Raw genomic sequence first — 21459 nt, forward strand, 5'->3', positions numbered from 1 at the left:
GTGGATTACTTTTTATACAAAGGATCTCTTCTGAACCATAAAAGTTCCTGATAGAATACACAGTTTTATCAATAAAACTGCTGAACTTGCACCTTGGTTGCTTTTACACATGTAACCAGAGCCATTTTCAAGTAGAACATGAGTAGAAGTGAAGCCAAGTCCACTAGGAGCAATGGAGTAAACTATTCCTGACCAAGCAAAAGTAAATACACTGACGAAAGATTCCAAATCCAAGAGATCTCCCTCGCCCAGATTCTAATTCTTCTCCTCTCCCTTTCTGCATCACAAATTTCCTTTCTATGCATTTTTCCAAAATATTTGATTATTGTTTGTGGTGGGACAAGAATGCCTGTCTCTTTGGCTACTGAGAGGACAGCAATTAAATGTATGTGCTTGAAAATGAGCCATGAAACCCGGCCTCTATATATCTCGCAAGTCACAGCAAACAATACGTGGACGGAGACTCTTCCGCTCATACCTGCCTACCTAACTAAACCTTTTTCCCTGTCGGATTCTGCTTCCAGGCTATATATTTTTTGAGTTAATTATAACCTAGTCCCTCTGGTTTATAACAATTAATTGATTAGTCCTATAGTGTCAAGATATAATTAAACAATCCATCAACTAACATTGACTTTACATAATTTAGTATTAGAAAATAGTATAAATCATATCTTGAAACCTCACCTAACAGTTTAAACTATTGGGTTGAGGTTAAACTATTGGGTTGAGATTATTCTTTGATATGATATCAAAGCCTTGATGACCAAGCAGTCACGAGTTCGAATCTCACTATTCTTATTTATTTGATAAAAATTAAGTATAAAATAGTGTGGGCTCGTGCAAGTTTCAAGTCTAAAGGGCTTTCACTTGAGATGGTGTGTTAGAGAATAATATAAATCATATAGAACCTTACCTAACAGTTTAAGCTATTAGATTGAAACGGTTCTTTGACATGGTACGTATCAGATTCTTAAAAATCAAACGGTCATGAGTTCGAATCTCATTATTTTTATTTATTTGATAAAAATTAAGCATAAGATAACATAATTATTGAATTAAGATGATTCTTTAACATTTAAGAGTCTTTCTTCTTCTTCTTTTACACACTTCTCTTTTCTAGTAAAAGATTTCCATATATGGTGTCTATTTCTTTTTCTTTTTATTTTTTTTAAAGAAAGGAAATAAAAAAATAACATAAAACTCATGATAGCTCCATGTTGTAAATATAATTAAGTAATCGTGTAAAGTCAGAGTTAGTTGATGGATTATTTAACTATATTTTGATACTATATATATTTGCTGAATTTATGGCGTGACTGGATAAAATTGCTTGATTAATACAGTCGTCAACTGTATATAACTGTCATCTGTAACTATCCAACTAACCTCTTTACCAATAATCTAAAGGCACCAGTGAACTTTCCTAGAGAAAAAGATAGTCTAGGGGATCCACTTTTTTATGGATCAAACCTTAGCCTTTACATCTAATCAGTATTTATCTATAATTCATAATTATATTACAGAATAGGGACGAAGCCGAGAAGAAAATTGATAAAGGCGAAAAAAAGCACAACGAAAGAAATAGACTAGTCTCGTTTGGGGTTTGTGGTTGTCCCTTCTAATAAATGTGTTTTCTGAGAATCAAACTTGTATTTTTATCCTTGCAGCGATATAACAGTGTCTTAATCGTTAGATCAATATTTTATTAGTATATGTGAAAATATTATAACTATCAGATATAATAACTAGCATATATATGTGCAAATATTGTTATAACTGAATGGAGCGATCCAGGTTTTTTTTTTTTTTGGTGAGATTTGTGAGATAAGTTAATTTGGACTATTTTCATAAAAACAGAGTCAGGTTTGAATTGCTTACGAGTTTCTCACCAGATCCAATACTTCTTTTTTTCTTTTCTCATAGTATTCTTGCTTTGTTCCTCTCCAATTCTGCCGCCTGCTTTTAACCTTTTCCCTTATTCTGTTGTTTTGTCTTTATATAGTTAGAAAGTTCCCAGTAATATATATTAGTCTTCCCAAGATACGAGAAAAAGAGTAGAAATGTTTTCTTGGAAGAATTTCTTTTTGAAAAATTACACGGTTAGGTAAAAAAATCTTAGAAGAATAATATAGGGTTGAAAAGAATTTGAAAAATAATATATTCTAAACACAGCCGTGTATTTTTTGATATCACTCCTATATATAATTATTTATTTACAATAGTGGTTGTTTAGTGAAAGACAAAATACATGTTATACCCAAATTTATTAATTTGAATAAAAAATAATTTAAAATTTTATAAAAATTTAATAGCCAAGAGATTTAAGATCTAATAGTCAAGAAAAAAAATAATGGTTGTTTAGTAAAAAAAAATGCATCTCTTATACAAATTAATTAATCTAGATAAAAATCAACCTAAAAATTTACAAAGATCTAATAACCAATATATAAGATTTAAGATCTAATGGTAAAAAAAGAGAGAAAAATAAGTTGATGTGATAAGATAAATAAATGAGAAAAGAAAAGGAAAAGAAAATAAAGAATGGGTCATCGGGAATACATCTAGACACTATTTTTAACACACTTGATATCGTTAGAAAAATATTCGATCAGATAATTCTAACAATACCTTTTAATACCACCAAACAAAATTATAATTAACCTTAAATTAACCCCGAACAAAACTCTTGACTAGTTACAACCTCGTTTGATAGTCTTTCAAGGTGTGATTGAAATCGTCTTGTCAGAATTTTTCTAACAGTATTGAATGTGTAAAAAACAAAGCACTTGTGTGTTCCTGGTAACTCTTTTTTCTTTCTTTTCTTCCTTCATTTCTCTCTTTTGCCATGTTAACTTATCTAGTCTCTCTTTTTCTCTCTTTGGATATTGAATCTCACCTTTTAACTATTTGATTTTCATAAAATTTTAGGTTAATTTACATATTAATTAATTAATTTGAATAAAATATGATTTTTTAAAAACCACTATTCTATTTTATTTTTAATTATATTTAAAATATGTTATTGTTCTAATATTTAGATTGTTCTATCCATGGTTGTTAAAATCACGATTCAAGTCGTAAAATCGTACGTTTTTACGAGTTAATATAGACTTTACGTGCTAAATCGTTTATAAAAATCGAAAATGAGTAAAATCGGGTCAAAAATAGTTAAAATCGGGTGAAATCGCCTAAAATCGCGATTTCACCACCGATTGAAAGAGTTTGCCCGCAGGAGAACAAAATTCAGTGTAGTTGCCACGTGTCACCCGCCTATTGGCTTGAACAGATCGAAGGCAAAGTAACTGTGACTCACCGAATCAGTCTTCTCTCTTCAGTCTTCTCTTCAGTGACATTCACAATTCAGTAATTCACGAAATCCCTAAATTGAAAATCTCAAATTTAACAACCAACAGTCTTCTCTCTTCAGTCTTCTCTTCACCGAATCAGTCTTCTCTCTTCAGTCTTCTCTTAATCTCTTGCAGTCTTCCTCTCAGCCAACAATCAACCACCGTCACAGCCCTCGCTCGTCCCTCGTCTGCATTATTTCCATCATCGACGATGTTCTTTCCACCGGCCACTGTGAGAATCACAGTCCACACAACAACAACGGTCAACGACGTCTCTCCAGTCTTCACGAGGTAAGTTACACTGTCCGTTTATCTTGTTTCTCTAGTCTTCAAGTGGGTTTATGATCAATGTACATTAGCAATAAATAGTATTTACGTCAGTCACATTGAGCCCAATAGTAGATAGCTATGTATACAACTCTTGTGACTGCCAAGAGCACCCTTGTACATTAGCAATTTGATATTGATGATGGTGAACTTCAAGATTGCTAAAGAAATTACCTGGACAATTTGCTGTTTCCTATTGAACTGCTGTACCCTTAACCTGTCTCTCATGAAGTTTGCTTCTTTATATGTGATACACTTTTGCAAGAATCAACATCAAATTGAGCAGTGGAGGGAACAATAGAGAAGCAAGTTGATTACTTATTCAGGATGTCCTTTACCTGGGACTGCAATGAGTTGATTTTTCCTTTTTAATTTCATATAGTTGTAATAACAACACATGAAAATTCTATTTAATAGCATTGAAAAAATTGGAAGTTCTCCATTTAAATTAGTATTTCTGTATTTATATTGTTGAGTTTCACCATGAACCTGAATAGTATTCGTTGCTCTCAGCAACAGAAAGATGAATATGAAAATACTGAGGGATTGCCAACTGATGGATCTGAAAGCACCGAGGGGTTGTTAAGAGAAGACCTGGGTCGCCTTGTTGCTTCGCGTTGGACAGGAGAAAAAACTGAACACCAAGTTGAGGAAGTTGAGGAATTTTTTTTTAATGTATTTTAAAATTCCTTATGATTTTTTTACGATTTTACAATCCGTTTTTACGATCCGAGTTTGCGTGCGGCTTTCCATGCCGTGTTAAAATCACGATTTTAACAACCTTGGTTCTATCTCTACAGAACTTTCAGAGAACAGTGTTAGAATAGTAGAAAAACCTTTACAAGAATCAGAGTTGCAATGCTCGTTTTTTCATAACTGTGGTAATTATGATTTTGTAGCCGTAAGTCATCCATAGGATATAATGGCAGTAACCAGGGATGTCAATAGAAGTGGAAGATGCATCATCTTTATAGATATTTCCTGACCTCTGTATTCATCTATATGTATACCACAAATAAATTTTATCACAGTACTGGCTTCTATTAGTGCTCGAGGTCAATCTTTATTGAATAAAACATATAAACCATCAAAAAAATAAAATAACTTTTATTTCTCGAACAAAGTCAATGGAAATAATATTAGAAAAGAAATACACAATATTTTAGATATACATCTGAAAATTATAGATACAATATATAAAAATATAGATGTAAAAGTCGATCAAGTGAAAAGATATCAAAATAAGTTCAATATTTTTACCCGCATTACTTCTATCTCTTAAAACAAAAGTCTCCATGTAATAATACCGACTCTCTAAAAGGTGTAATTCAACTAATAATGTTTTGGGTTTATTTTCTAGAAGTCACTAATTCGAGTTTTATAAATTTTAAAATTATTAAAAATTTATATAATTATTAATTTTAAAACTCATAAAATTAATCGAGATACATATAAATGTTATTAGTTATTAAAGACAAATTATAATCATCTTCTAAGTGATTATTCCATATATCGGGATTTATGCGGGCTCCCCATGTAAAGTTAAGATGAATATTTATTTATTTATTTATTTTTATAACGAGTACATGTACACTTACGTAAAAAGGATAATATTTTACACGGTATTAACCAGTGAACACCTTGCTCTGTGAACATCTCTTCCTCTTTTTACATAAGTACTGAAGCCAATATTTAGTTTTTATATTACGAGAAATTAAAATCAAAGATATCTTAACAAGGGACAGATTACTATAAACGTTGGGTTCAGAACTAAACCCACGCTAATTAACTTTAAAGATTTGATTTAATTGTTCAAACAATCAAGGGGCCGTTTGCCTTCCAGTGAAGTTGGATTCGCCCATCAAGAAAATTAATAAATGGAAACTTCAAATTGTAATCGTCACACATTAAAAAAAGAAAGATTTTGACTCGTGGAGTCGGCTGTAGAAGACGGGGGAATCGGAGGAGGGGTTCGAATAATGACCGCTAGCTAGCCAGGACGAGACCAGCGAGGAGAAAGGTCGGATGTGTTGGTATCTAGGGAAAAAGAGGCTGCTGACAAGGGTTGCAAAAATGAACAAAGAAGGCACCAACAAAACACCATGTCAATTCGATTACCTTTTTTCACCTCCCCCCCCACACAGACACGCTTGAGCGTGTTTCATGGTTTTGATCAGAGATCGTTTGCTTTGATATTCCACTCAGATGATGAAAGGTAAGTGTGCGGTAGTGGGTGCAAGGCTAATTCTCTCCGTCACTTTCAACCTTTTCAATTTTGAAGCGACCCCACTCCCCCCCTTTTCATACATTGACACGTAGATGCATATGGAGACTGCTTGAAACTGTAGTTGAAAATCGAATTTGTCACGCAACCTTCTCATCCTCGAAATTTAAGCCGAAATTAGATTCGAAGATATAATTAATTTAATTTTTTAATATATAAACAAAATTAAATAATTACATGAGATATTAAAATATAATTTTCTAACATATTTTTTTTAAAGGTAGAATTTATATAATTCTTTAATATACCTTCTCAGATAAAAACATTTTGAGCTTAAAACTTGTATAAATTTATATTATTTTATGTTTAATTTTTATCAAATAAAATAAGATGATAAGATTAAAATTAGTGATTATTTATTTGACAAGGATTTGATAACACGTTAAAGAAATATATTAATCTAAAAATTTAAGTTATTAGATGATATTTTAAAAATAATTTTATATTATTTTTTAGTAGTGTTTAATTAAATTAGGTTTTTTTTAAATAATTTTAAAGTGTGATATTAAAAATTATTTAATGTATTTAAGAAAACCAAGATTATTTTTTTCACAAATGAACCAATGATTAGTCTGCTCGATCTCGGGGTGTGAAAATTGATTTTCTTCATGATTTCGGAACTGATCAAGCGAACCCATTTGCATCATTTGCAAAAGTTTATTACTCTCACTCATATTTAATTATTAGGTCAACTTATCTTTGTTTAATCACTTTTGGGACACAATAATCTTCACTTTATGAAAAGCTAAGGTAGTAGTTGATGGAAATAGAAAGTTGACCCTCCCTTTTCTGAGGACAGGTGCACTGCACGGCTTGAGAGATGGTAAACAAATCTATATATTTATTATATCCATAAAAATAAAAAAAAAGCCTACATAATTGAAAGACGCTCACTGTAAACCATAAATAAAACACAGTACGTATAACCCACAAGTACTATTCTATTCTCCTTCGGATCACTAGATACCTCTGTGATGAAAATGTACTTGGAGGTATTTTTTAAAATATTTTTTATTTAAAAAGATATATTTTTATTTTTAAAAAATTAATTTTAATATTAACACATCAAAATAATTTAAAAATATATTAATTTAAAATAAAAAATAAAAGAATTAATTTCTTTCGAAAACATTTTTAACACCACCAAGATTTTATCTCTGTTAAGGAACTCGACCGAAGCAGCTGGTGGGTTTTATTACCTAGTCTAATCGTATATTATAACTCAAACATTCGACTCGAGTCAAGCTGGTGATCTAACTCATCACCGAGTCAACTTACTATCAGCACTTTTTTGAAAACTCAATGACTCCCTTCTCACTCTTTACGGGGAAAAAAAACCCCACCATGGCACCAAACAATTACACGTAAGCAGACAGTGACGTTGACTGTCACTGTTGGTCCACTCAAACTTAAGTGGACACAGCATCTCTTTCTATCTCCGCGTAGCTAGCTTGATGTTATCAAACAAACACACAAACTCTCTCCCTCCTCCGATAAACACAGAAACAGAAAGATATTTAGATATATAGAATCTATGCTCCCCACCCCTCTCTTTCTCTTACTGGGCTCCACTTCTCCCCTCCACCTCCACCACCCTCGGTACCTCCTCCACCACCAACATCATCATCGTCGTCATCATCATCATACCATCATATTTAAGTTTTTAACACCCTTTACCAAAACACCGAACTTATTCTTTCTCATTTCTTTCTTTATAAGCCAACTTTCTTTATCTTTCTCTTCTAATCTATAGAAAATATACAAAACAACACAAAACAAATATATATATATATATATATAATAGTCGAAACAATTTTTTCTTTACCTTGTAACTATTTCGTACAGATTTTACCGGCCATGCCGACGCCGGTAACAACAGCAAGGCAATGCTTGACTGAAGAAGCAGCTCACGCTCTCGACGAGGCAGTGAACGTCGCACGCAGAAGAGGACATGGCCAGACCACGTCGCTTCATGCCGTCTCGGCTCTGTTATCACTCCCTTCGTCACCTCTACGCGAAGCGTGTGCGCGTGCGAGGAACTCTGCGTACTCACCGCGACTCCAATTCAAAGCGCTCGAGCTCTGCCTCGGGGTGTCACTCGACCGAGTGCCGACGAGTCAACTCGGTGATGACTCACCTCCTGTTTCGAACTCGCTCATGGCTGCTATTAAGCGTTCGCAAGCGAACCAGAGGAGACAGCCGGAGAATTTCAATTTGTATCATCAAATTCAACAGCAGCAGCAATCGTCTTCTTCGATTTCGTGTATTAAAGTGGAGCTTCAGAACCTGATTCTATCGATTTTGGATGATCCGGTTGTGAGCCGGGTTTTCGGTGAAGCGGGATTTCGGAGCTCGGAAATCAAGTTGGCTATTGTTAGACCGTTGCCTCAGGTTTTTAAATTCCCATCCTCACGTTTCAAAGGCCCGCCCTTGTTTTTATGCAATATATTATCAAGTGAGGATCCGGATTCGTTGTACTCGTGTCCGGGTCGGAGCGGTGTTTTTAGTTTTCCATTTTCGGGCGGGTCGTTCCTTAATAATAACAACAGCAGTCATAGTACTACTAATAGGGATGTTAATTGTCGGAGGATTGGTGAGGTTCTAGCGAGCAGCAGAGGGAGGAATCCTCTGCTTGTAGGTTCAGGTGCTTACGATACACTTGCAATTTTTAGTGAGATAGTAGAGAAAAGAAAAGAGAATATCTTGCCTGTGGAGTTACGTGGGTTAAGTGTTATTTGCATTGAAAGCTATGTTAACAAGTTTATTACAAGTGAGGATTTTGATAAAAAGAGAGTGGATTTGAGGTTTGAGGAGTTGGGTCAGTTTGCGGAGAGGCATTTGGGACCTGGGTTGCTGGTGAATTTTGGTGACTTGAAGGCATTTGTTAGTGACGACAGTGATAATAATGGTTTGGGTGATGCAGCTAGTTATGTTATTGAGAAACTGACCAAGCTGTTGCAGTTATATGGAGGGAGGGTGTGGCTTATCGGTGCGGCGAGTTATGAGAACTATTCCAAGTTTGTTGGAAGATTTCCTTCCACTGAAAAGGATTGGGATTTGCAGCTCTTGCCTATCACTTCTCTCCCGACTTCTTCCATGGCTGAATCTTACCCCAGGTCAAGGTAAAGTGATGTTTCTTGCATTTTGGTACTCTGGTGTTTTTTTTTAGTTTTTATAGACATGCATGCATGCTTGCAAGTCTTTTTTTTTAAAAAAAAAATGGTTTTTGAATTTAGAATTAGTTTTTATAGACAGTTTTTCTTTTCTAATGAAAAATTAAAAAAAAAAAACGTGTTTATTTATTTAAAAGAAGAAGAATTTTTCCACCGGAAAAATAAACAATACATCATGATTACAACTATTTTTCATAAAAAATAAAAAATCTTAATATTTTGTATTTAAGATAACTTAACCGTAGAATGTTAATTTTATTTTATTCAAATTTAAAACCATCACAAAAAAGTTATATTGTTTGCTCAAAATATAAAGTCTTTATATTAGATTTATATAATTTGAAGTATGTACATAGCGATTTATTTAATTCAGTCTCTCGTTTGGGTGAAATCTCTAATAATAGTTCATCCCGAAGGTCTTGTATTTTAAGAAACCTAAAAAAAACCCATCATTTTTAAGTCCTTTGTGTGAGAGCATGTGGACCTTCCTTGTGTAGGCTGTATGCATGTGTATATGTTTCATTCTAACCTTCAATCATTTCTTGCCTACTATTCTCACATTTTCATGTTTTTCCTGCTGTAATTGCAGCTTGATGGAGTCATTTGTTCCATTTGGCGGGTTCTTCTCCACACCTTCTGACTTGAATGGCCCTTTAAATACCCCATACCATTGTATACCCCTTTGTCATCTATGCAATGAGAAGTGCAAACAAGAAATACTTTCTGTTTCAAAGGGAGGATTTGTCGGCTCAGTAGCAGACCATTACCAATCTAGCTTACCTTCTTGGCTGCAGATGGCTGAAATCGGCACTAACAAGGGACTGGATGCGAAGGTGTGTATCGTTTTTATCCTCCAAATATGATACGCTTCCTTACTTGAACTGGAGTTGACTATAATGTGGTTCAAGTGTTTAAATGTAATATATTGTGGCTGTACACCTCTGAATAGCTACAAGGCACATCATATTTAGTTAACCTTACTCTCGTCTGGCCTTATTGGAAATAGAATTTGTGCATCAACATAATGTCTATAATTTCAACAGGTATGATCTGATCTCAGGGGGCCTAATAATTGTAAGCCCAACTTCCTTGTTAGGAACCACAAACTTAACTAAGTCTATGCTTTCGGTGCAAGTTTATGGTATGCTTCATACGGTACTTGGTGTTTTGGACAAGAACTGGCTAGTAATTCTTTCTTGCAGGACAAATGGAGGGGATATTGTCATAGCACATTTGATTTAACACACTGCATTAAATTATGATGAATTTTTTCCATGTCCATGTAAACACCAGTTTGTACCTTTTCAGTGCAGACCAGAGATGATGGAACGGTATTGAGTGCCAAAGTTGCAGGTCTGCAAAGGAAATGGGACAATATATGTCAGCGTCTTCATCACACCCAGCCACCTGGGTTAAACACTCATCTCCCTCAGTTTCCAACTGTTGCGGGCTTTCAGCTGGTTGAAGACAAAAAGGAAAATGCTGAAAATCCTAGAAGCAAAAATACAAGTGCACTGCCAAATGGAAGCAGATGTGTGAATGTAAATTCATGCATTCCCTCTGACATACAAAAGACACCGAGAAAGCAATTAGGTTTTCCTCTTCCTATTGTTTCTGAGGCTAAGAGTGATTGTATTCTATCCAAGCAACGGGAAAAACCTTCAAAAGAAGAAGATCTTGAGTCTGGTGGCTTCAGTTCTCCACAGAATTTCTCCAATTCGAGCATAGTTGATGGCAGTCAAGCATCTCCAACATCCATGACTTCTGTGACCACAGATTTGGGCTTGAGAATAAGTTCCGTCCCTACTAGTAATGAACTGAAGAAAACTGTAAATCAAAACCACATGGAGCTTCCACAGGACCGATCAGGTTCCTTTTCAGCAAATGTTGATGTTGTGCATGGGAGTATGTCTGACCATTGGGCTCCATCATCATCATCATCTTCTTCTCCTGACTACGGCGGGCAGTTTGATCTCAGCAATGCCAAGATGCTCTTTAGAGCTGTCGTTGAAAGGGTTGGCTGGCAAGATGAAGCTATACGCGTTATTAGCCAAACAATAGCTCGCTGCAAGGCAAGAAATGAGAAACGACAGGGGGCAAGTCTCAGAGGGGATATATGGTTCAGTTTCTGTGGACCTGATAGGCGTGGGAAAAAGAAAATTGCTTCTGCCCTTGCAGAAATCATATATGGAAGCAGGGAGAACTTTATTTCTGCAGATTTAAGTGCCCAAGATGGGATGATCCATACCCACATGCTCTTTGACCACCCAGAGGTGAATGGCTACACTGCAAAGTTAAGGGGGAAGACTGTGGTTGATTTTGTTGCCGGGGAGCTGTGCAAGAAACCCTTGTCTATTGTGTTTCTTGAAAATATAGACAAGGCTGATGTGCAGGCTCAAAAGAGCTTGTCACATGCTATTCAGACTGGTAAATTTGCAGATTCTCATGGGAGAGAAATTGGAATCAGCAATGCAATATTCGTGACAACTTCAACATTGACGGAGGATAAAGTTTGCTCTTCTAGTAATGAGTTCTTCACCTATTCCGAGGAGAGAATATCAAGAGTCAGGGACTGGCCAGTGAAGATATTAATTGAACAAGCTCTTGATGACGAAGTAGGCAAAATGGTTGCTCCATTCACACTGAGAAAAGGCGTCTCTGGTTCTATCTTTTTGAATAAAAGAAAGCTGGTTGGGGCAAATCAAAATCTAGACAGACAAGAAATCAAAGAGATGGTGAAACGAGCTCATAAGACGTCAGCTAGGAATCTAGATCTGAACCTTCCTGCAGAAGAGAATGATGTGCTAGACACTGACGATGGAAGCTCTGATAATGATCATGCATCTGACAACTCCAAGGCTTGGTTGCAAGATTTTCTTGAAAAAATTGACGCAAGAGTGTTTTTCAAGCCTTTTGATTTTGATGCTCTTGCTGAAAGAATATTGAATGAACTTAATGGGTGCTTCCACAAGATTGTAGGTTCGGAATGCTTGCTAGATATTGATCCAAAAGTCACGGAGCAGTTACTCGCAGCTGCGTATTTATCTGATCGGAAGAGAGTGGTTGAGGATTGGGTGGAGCAAGTTCTTGGTTGGGGATTTGTTGAAGTTTTGAGAAGGTACAAACTGAAAGCAAATTCCATTGTGAAACTTGTTGCCTGCAAGGGCTTGTTTGTAGAAGAGCGCATGTCAGGAGATCACCTTCCAACAAAAATTATAATCAGCTGATGCCTTCAAAAAGGGCAATTCCTGTGTTTTTTAATGTGTAATTTAGCATTTAGGATCAAGTAGCTCTTGTTTATCCTCTTAATCCCATCAATTCTAGCGGGTTTTGCAGGATAGGTACGTGTAATTGTGTATTAATTATAATCTGCATGTAGTGCTTTGGTGATGTGTCACCTGCTTGTTAAATACATAGTTATATGTCTTCATTGCTTTGATTCCTGCAGCTGATGTACAATATTTTTGATTTCCGACTAGGTTTGTGGTATCCTAGCAGATACTAACCTACATAGGAACTTTTTGTTCAAGGTTCTTGAATGCAACTTCAATTGTGTAAATGTGTTGGCTTGCTGTTTCAAGACAAGGACAGAATATTGGGATAAAAATCTGTTTAATAGCAGAGAGAGAGAGAGAGAGAGGGAGGGACGAGAACAAAAACTAAATTTCATCTGTCTTCGAGTCAGAAATTGAGCCAATTTAGGTATCTCCAAAAAAGAGTATAAGAGGGACATGTTCTAGAGATATAAATAATATATTTTTTTCAAAACTAGCCAAAAAAGCAATTTTTTCGTTGTGATACACTCGTGAGAGGAGATGAGCGCCGAACACACATTGTCTACGCTAATCTTTCTTGCCCAAGGTGCGTCCCAATCCTGACACACCTAGCAGTGGTTCCAAGCCCGGATCTGCTTCTTTTTTCCTCTATCTATTCCAATTTCTTTTACACGTGTATATTTTTAAAATTTCCCTTATATTTTTTTTATTATAAAACTTTATTTATCCGCCAGTCAAGAAAATTTAATAAAATTAACTAACTAAAGTAGATTATGAGTTTTTCCTAATATATATCAATAAAAAAATGAATTAACCAAAGTAAATTACAATGTATTAGATAAAATATTTTTTTATAAAGTTACATTGAAAAATAATAAATAAATAAATAAATTATGAAATGAAGAATGTTTTTCAAAATTTAAATAAAAACTTAAGTAATTATAGAATTAAGAATTTATTTTTAGCACAATGTGAATTGAAAAGAATATTATTATTAAGAAATTATTAAATAATTAACATGCATTATTATTAAATGAAAAAAAAATCTATTGTTTTAAAAAAAATTATTAACATGCATAACTCCTGAAAGGCCTTCAAGGAACCCCGTCACCGCTGTTTTATATTTGATGATGTTGTAGAAATTTAAGTATTTTAGAAATAAAGTTTTCGAATTGGATAATCAGTTAATTAATTAACTATAATGATTTTGTAATAAAGATAGTTATTAACTTATATTTAATACTTAATAGATCAAGATAGATTGTGATTAGTATCTACAAAAGTTTCTCTTTGATGAAAGTAAAGACTCTTTAATATTTAAATAAATATCTTTTTAAATAAAAAAATACAATAATATCAACAAAAGGTTCTCTTTGATTATAGTATTTTTTTTTTAACAAAGGTGGTTGATAGCTTATATTTAATGTTTAATAGATCAAGATGGATTGTGGCTAGTATCTATAAAAGGCCCTCTTTGATGAAAATAAAGATTATTTAGTATTTAAATAAATATCTTTTTAGATAAAAAAAATACAATAATATTCTAGAGAGAGATGCTTTCAATATGTATGTGCAGTCAAGAATAAAAATTGCGAACTTTTATTTTGAAAATTTCACAGTGTAATTATAGTCCACGAGTCTTGTCATTTTGTGTAGATGAAAAACTAAAGTGTAATTCCACCTCTGTAATATTTTGAGTTGTATTCCATTCATTTTATCTAGCTAAAAAAGAATGACATGACTGGTCATGAAGGAATTTAATATACTTAATTGTTTTGGTGGAGTATAAACTTGATAAATTAAGCTTATTTTTTGTGAAATAATTCATTTATAATTTTATATAAAAATATTCTTAAGGCTTGACACATTGTCTAATCCAATCGTAGCTGGGTTTGGCTAGCGCCGGATCCATAACGTTAGGGCTTGTCACACCGCCAAGCCAATCATGGTCGAGTTTGGATTTAACTAAATTTATTATGTCAGATCCAAGTATAATATACTGACGCATACCAGCTCAATACACCAAAAATTTCAAAAACATTATATCTATATATTTTTTTTCTTAATCAAGTAATTTTTATAAAAATATACCAATAAAATCTTATTTTATCGACATCCTAAATCGCATGCTAGCACCAACCACTGCTTACACTGCTTACTTGCCTGCAGTTTAGAGCCACTTTTAGAGATTGACATTCAAATACTCACAAGAATACCTGTTAACCGATCCAATAAAAAAGGAACAACAAATTAAACCCATGGGTTTGAAAGTCCAGAGTCCAAGTTCTAATAATACGGCCCAATAGAACAAAACGTCTAGATAGTCCATTTTCACCAAAACCAGCCCGAAGTGAAAAAAGAAATCCTGGCCTGCCAAAACTCACACAAACCCAAAAGACATAAAAACCTCCTCTTTCTCATTCTTCTCAGTCTTCAGTCGCAGCCTCGGTCTCGATGCAAAAGACGACTTCAACAACCTTTACCACCAGTACTCTCCTGTACAGACACTAACCTACCAAATTACCCTATCCATCAACAATAACCAAATTAACATCATTAATTAACTTATGTATGGCTTCCATACTCACAAGCCCTCGCACTGTAGAAGAGATCTTCAAAGATTACAGCGCTCGTCGCTCTGCCCTCGTTCGTGCTCTCACTATCGGTATCCCGATTTCAAATCCCTAAATTTCTTAATTCATTAAATTAATCTTCTTCGCGTGCATGTGTATATCTTGGGTTTCTTTTTACTTGTGCTGATGTTGTTGCTGTTGTTGTCTTTGTCAGAAGCCGATGAAGTTTACATTCAATGCGATCCAGGTTTGTTTCTCGCTCTCTCTTTTAAGCTCAACGTTGACCTAACAAACAAAACAAAATAAATTCAATAATTTTTTAGTTTCCTTTTCTTTTAGGATTCTACTGTTGTTTTTATTAATCTTTTCATTATTTGTGATTTTTTCTTGGATTTTTCATTAATGTTTGTTTTAACCAACGGAAATTGACCGTGTACAATGGATTTTAGAAAAAGAAAATTTGTGCTTGTATGGACATCCAACTGAGTCATGGGAGGTGACTCTGCCAGCTGAGGAAGTCCCCCCGGAGCTCCCTGAGCCTGCTTTGGGCATTAATTTTGCCAGGGATGGGATGAGTCGTAAAGATTGGCTTTCTCTTGTGGCTGTCCATAGTGACTGTTGGTTGCTTTCCATGGCATTCTACTTTGGTGCACGACTTAATCGCAACGACAGGCACGTTGTTCATTCTAATTTTGTTTGTTGATTCCTGCTTACATTTGTTCACAAATAGGTGGTGGAGTCTTAGGTTCTTAATTCTCCGTATTTCAGAGGTTCCATTTGTACTTGCACTGATTTTCATGTGATGCCAATTGCTTTATTTGTTAACTTAACTTGGTATTCTGATTCATGAATTCTGTTTTGTATAATTTATGTGAAAAAGTCAACTATTCATAGTGGCCAAGAATTTTTTGGGCTAGGGTATAAAAGAAACAAAATTCTGGGAAGCTAATATTTTTTAAGACATGAAATAGTGTGAAGAAATATTGTGTTACACTCCATGAACACTTAAATGGTGCTTGTGAGAGTTTTAAGAAAACTCAGTCAAAGGAAATGTTCTGTTATGCAACATGATTGGTGCTTTTGAGAGGATGGCAAGAAATTTTCATTTGCTGAAAGTTATATTTCTAAATAAATAAAATGCGCAATCATTCTGGACTTCACAGACATCTCAGCTAGCTCAGTAGCATTGCTGTGTAATGTTGCTTTTTATCAGAATTCAACAACTTTTCACAGTTAGGTGAAAAGACAACATTTTGAACCTGTTAATGCATTTTGAGCACATAGAGTAGTTTGAATGATAGCTTTCTTAAGTTCATGAACATTGTTATCATATTTAAAATAGAAATTGCAGTTTTAGACATAGCAGGAAAAAGTAATATTCATGTGGTTAACTAAAATCACCTTATCTAAAAGGCATGCTTCCCGTGTTTATGTTGTTAAGAGGAATGTAATAGATGAAAAGGGGACTTGATAGGATAAAGTTAACGTGTTTGTAAATGTAAAGAGACAAATATTTCTCATTTTCCCCTCATTAATCTTCAACAAACAAGATTGCTATTGAATTGGTCTGTGCTGTTTTTCTTTTGTTTGTGAGCTTGTTCACGTACCCCAAGACTTTTTTGCTCATTTGCTGCAACATCACATTGAGGTATCTTCTCAAGTTGTCTGCATTTTTTCATTTTGAATAGGCATATGGTTGGGGATTTTTCTATGTTGATGTAGAAGAAAAAAGACATTTGGGTAGTTAGGGTAACAAGACATTGTGCTTATTGAAATAAAACTGGCCCCTACAGCGACGTAATAAAAACTAACTAAATGAAGCAAAATGATATTTGAATTATTTGAATCTTGAGAATCAACTCCTTTGACTAAAGACAGTCCTGTTGTTCAACTACTTAATTTGTTGTCTTGTCTTCACTGAAGGTTTGTCGCATTGTGAAACCTCCTGTAGTTATATGTGTTGTGGTAGAATAGTTGCTTTGTGGAATATTGATGTGAAGTGAATTTGAGGAAGGATGTAGGTCCTGTATCAACTTTCCCAGTATATTCATCCCTTACATTATGATACTTGATCTCCGGTAGATATTGCTTTCTCTCACCACTCTGTTTGTTGTTTTAGTTGCATTGGTCAATTAAGAATGGTAGAATGGTGATGTGGCACACCATGCCACTAACTTGTAGTTTTGAGAAAAGTATCTTCTAAGAAATATGTTTTGCTTTGTGCACAAGTTATAAAAGTGACGATGTCCTACACTCCATGGAAGACTGCTGAAGTATCGTCCATCATCAGTCACACTTGCGTACTTCGTGACGCAATGTATAACATAGATAGAAACCAAGTTTCTCAACAAGTAAACCTCCAAGGTTATAGCCCTATACTATAGAGAAATTAATAGAGAAAAACTCTAATATATTCTGAAAAGTTTTTAATTCAATTATCTATAAAAAAAAATATCACACCAATTGTTTATATAGAGGTAAAAACTGGTCTAACCAAAAGAATCTAAAGCAAGTTGGAAAAACAATAAGAATCTGAAATTAACTAGGAAAATAATTAAAACAACAAAAACAATAACTTCATCGCCTAATTTGAGGGCCATCCCGACCTCGGCTAGCTGACCCCTATAGAACCGTGCTCTTGAATCTCTTGATCAAATTTGAGCTTGGTACAATGATCATATCTAAAGTTATGGTTGTTTTTGTCAGATATTGTGTTTGATGTGTTCTTCGTAGGCTCTGACTTATTTATCTGGTCTATAAACTCATCCGCAACATGTTCCACATCATTCGGTATGGAATTAATCTTAATTGCTTGAGAGGGAATTTTGACCTTTTGAGTTTGCAGCTTCTTGTTTTCATATTTTGGTATCAAAGTTAGCAGTTTTGCCATTATGGAGAAGCACTCTAGCAGTGCTTGTAAGCACTTAGGTGTAATATTTCCTTCTTTTTATCCTTGATCTTTTTTTAATGAAACACCAGAGAGAATGAGCTGGGCTTCTAATGTCTTCAACAGCATTGCTTGTTAGTTTGTTAATTAAGTGTATCTTCTTTTTAATATTTGTGCTTGGGAATGGTCAGAAGTTTGTTGGATTGTGCCTGACTGTACTATGGCCCAAATGAATTAGAATGCTACTCTGGTCTTTGGGACCTGCCTGGGATTTAGATATGAATATGATCGCAGGCATACATGGCACAAACTGAACAACAGATTTAAATCAGGTTGCACCTGTCTTATCTTTTCCATGTTCAAGTTTACCTCTCTGTTAGAATGGCGATATCTTGGGTTCTTGACCTGCATAGGATGTAAATACCATCATAGAAATATTTGCAATAAAGTGAACTTAAAACTGGACAATTTGGATCTCCTTGGGAGTGCACATGTATCCGCAATGCAATTGTTTTATGATCCCCCAGACATTGATGATAACCCAGATCTTGGGTTCTGCTTGCTGGAATTTCCATCCACTACTAGAATAGCATATGGCTAGTAGTTTTGAATAATCTTATTAGCCGGATACTGTATAATGAGGACCTTGTGATAGAGCTGTTAGATGTTTTCTACATGGACTTGTGTTAACTATTATTGATTGATAATCTTGCGTTCCTGTTCTCTTCATGCACCTGTCTCAATTTGTTTTGCACAAGTTGTCCAACACTAAATACTTTATGTTTCTGATATGATTTCCTTTTCCTTGTTGTGTGCTTATGTATTGAACCTTTGATTTCAATGTTGACATTTCACAGTAGCATAATTTAGTGGTTATGTGCTTTTCCCCCCTCAGGAAGCGATTGTTTAGCATGATAAATGATCTGCCCACCCTCTTTGAAATTGTAACTGGGAGGAAACCAGTAGAAGACAAACCTAGTGCGGAAAGTGGCAGCAAATCCAGGAATAACACAAAGGTGAAAATGTCTCTAATTATCAAATTTAAACTCATAAATGCATTTGTTTTGTTTGACTAGTTTTGGATCTTTAACCTACCTATTATATTGCAGAGATCAATAGATGGACAGGCGAGAAGTAATTCCAAGTTAAGTTATGTGGAGGATGAAGACGAGCATGGAGACACCATTTGTGGGAGCTGTGCAGGGAACTACAATGCCGATGAGTTTTGGATTGGTTGTGACATCTGTGAACGATGGTACCATGGAAAATGTGTGAAGATAACACCAGCAAAAGCAGAAAGTATCAAGCAGTACAAATGCCCTTCTTGCAGCACAAAGAAGTCTAGGCACTAACAGACAGCAAAGCTTTTGAGGGATCGACCTCATTATTGCTCACTGATGTTGTTCCAATGCACGATAGTTTTTTCTTTTATTGCTTAAAAAAACGGTGTTAAGGTTCCATCTGGGGATCACAGTGCTTATCTAAGTGAATGTTGTTATAACTTTGGGGTCTTCACACCGAGAAATTCTTGTCTTAGATTTTGGTTAACGATAGTTTATGGAGGGTGATTAATATTAATGGTGCGAATATCGAATTGCAGGAGGCTATCCCCGAAGGATATCCCAAGGACAGCCACGGTTCGATACAGTTGTAGATCCTAGCTATGCTGTGAGTCACGTCTGCAAGTGAATTGTGGAGCCCATTGCGTGTGATTTGCATGTATAACTAGGATTTGGGACTGCATGCAATCGTGGCTATGTTTGGCACGGTCCATTAATGAACTTCGGCTGATGGATCTCGGAGTATAAAGGTTCAAACCTGGAGATATCATCTCATTCTCTGTGGGTGGTAGAGCATTTTTTTCGTGACGAGTCAGCTGCTTCTAACACGAGTCAGTCGAGTTGGATATTTGTATTTTGGGTGCGTAAGTTAAGCCCGTCTGTGCAAAATGGTCCTCTCTAATCCTGTATGCCATGCGCCGCCCTCGAGTTCTCTTGACAGTAGCTGATTAATTAATGCCTTTTTCTTTCTGATGAACGAGTTAATTTCATTATCGATGGAAAGAGGAAAGAAAGAAAGAAGAGGACAACGGAGTTAATCCCTGTTGAAATGAAGGATTCAAACAGACCACAGTTAATAAAAGGCAGTCTGATACCGTCTCTTTTTATTAAGGGGAACAGAAAAATATGTCAACCTCAATCATTAAGCAAATCTCAAACAGCAAACATAATAGGTTGTCTAACATCAACTTTACAAAAAGGGGAACCATAAAATCTATTTCTATTTTCGAACACAAACACAGTAGATTGAGCTATGCAGTTCGGAGAAGATCAATGATTAATATACAGTCTAGCATTACTTCCATCCATGAAAAAATGATGCATGCACACCAAGAGATTCATCAGGATTCCAGTTTCCAAAATCTAAGTTTTCTTCTGTAAGCTCTGTTTATACCAGGCAAATTCTTGATCCCAACTTACTTGTTGATGTTACATTTCAAGTTCGTATTTCTTTGAAAAAATGGCTAATCAAAGAACAAGTGATCTCTGCTTTTGTTTGCTTGCTCGCAGAGAAGGCCTCCTATGTTGCAAGTCAAGCAGATTCATGGAGCATCTATGATGTGGCGCCTTCCTCCATAACTTGGACTTCCGTCAAACAAAAATCTGCTGTTTCAGCTAGGCATGTTGCTATTTATTAATTATTAAAGCAGTGTTTTTCAACAAATAAACCAGGTAGAAGTAATATGCTGAATTAAAAAAAAAATGAAGATGATGGCCTTATAAGTTATAAATATACTGCAGATGATTGATCTCGTCAAATGATGATCCGTTATAAAGTCCAATTCTCAAAGACTCGGTTGGAACTGCATCTCTTTTCCTCTTCAGTTTTGTTTGAAGGTGTGTTTTGGTGGGATGGAACTGGAACAGATAAATGAGCCAGCAATTTGAGGTTTTTGAAATTTATTCTTTAACGGAAACCCCTCATGTCACGAAGCTTTTCTCCTCATTCCTCCAATATTATGTTTCTACGCTGGGGGAGGAAGTGGAGAGAAAAGGGGAGCCTTGTTTTAGCCCCTAACGTTTTACCTGACTGTCAATCTCATCCGAAAGTAACTGCTTTTATCAACATTTCTCAATTGGGTTCTTTCTTTCTACACGGTTTCGTAACGAAAAACGTCAAATTATCTTGAAAAGGGGTATTTAATGAAAAACATTAATGGACATGGAAATGTTTGATGTTTTAGGGACACAACAGAGAAAACATTTAGCTTGGAGATCCAATTTAGAGCTGGTGAACGGGCTGGGGACTCATCGAGGATTCTCTAAAGATAAGGAAAGCTGGAAAAATATTTTTAAAACTTTGTAAAATGTCCTAGAGCAAACAAGAAAATAAAAGTTGAAGGAGATTGAAGGGGTGTTTTTTTTTTTAGCATGTTCTTTAAAAAAATATTGGTGATTACTGAAATATTTTTTTAGATATCAGATAGGATCTATTTGGGATGGTGATAGTGATGGCGGTTCAAAGTGTTTTTCGCTTAGAAATATATTAAAATAATTTTTTTATATTTTTTAAAAATTATTTTTAATACT

General features: G+C 35.0%; 2 protein-coding genes and 1 long non-coding RNA gene across 3 annotated transcripts; all 3 read left to right on the forward strand.

Annotated features, from left to right (window-relative positions):
• Positions 1-3187: 3187 nt before the first annotated feature.
• LOC112328315 (uncharacterized) lies at positions 3188-4205 on the forward strand. Its single transcript, XR_002983069.2, has 2 exons — positions 3188-3641; positions 3943-4205. It is a non-coding gene; the product is annotated as an uncharacterized LOC112328315 (long non-coding RNA).
• Positions 4206-7438: 3233 nt separating this feature from the next.
• LOC7494498 (protein SMAX1-LIKE 8) lies at positions 7439-12571 on the forward strand. Its single transcript, XM_002311190.4, has 3 exons — positions 7439-9083; positions 9724-9967; positions 10448-12571. Exons 1-3 carry the CDS (start codon positions 7819-7821, stop codon positions 12359-12361), a joined length of 3423 nt encoding a protein of 1140 aa, XP_002311226.4. The 5' UTR covers positions 7439-7818; the 3' UTR covers positions 12362-12571.
• Positions 12572-14827: 2256 nt separating this feature from the next.
• LOC7494499 (PHD finger protein ALFIN-LIKE 2) lies at positions 14828-19447 on the forward strand. The gene is made up of 5 exons (XM_052455487.1): positions 14828-15074; positions 15197-15229; positions 15432-15658; positions 18769-18885; positions 18979-19447. Exons 1-5 carry the CDS (start codon positions 14981-14983, stop codon positions 19219-19221), a joined length of 714 nt encoding a protein of 237 aa, XP_052311447.1. The 5' UTR covers positions 14828-14980; the 3' UTR covers positions 19222-19447.
• Positions 19448-21459: the final 2012 nt, after the last annotated feature.

The sequence above is a fragment of the Populus trichocarpa genome, chromosome 8 (genome assembly GCF_000002775.5).
Source record: "Populus trichocarpa isolate Nisqually-1 chromosome 8, P.trichocarpa_v4.1, whole genome shotgun sequence".
Classification (NCBI taxonomy): Eukaryota; Viridiplantae; Streptophyta; class Magnoliopsida; order Malpighiales; family Salicaceae; genus Populus; species Populus trichocarpa.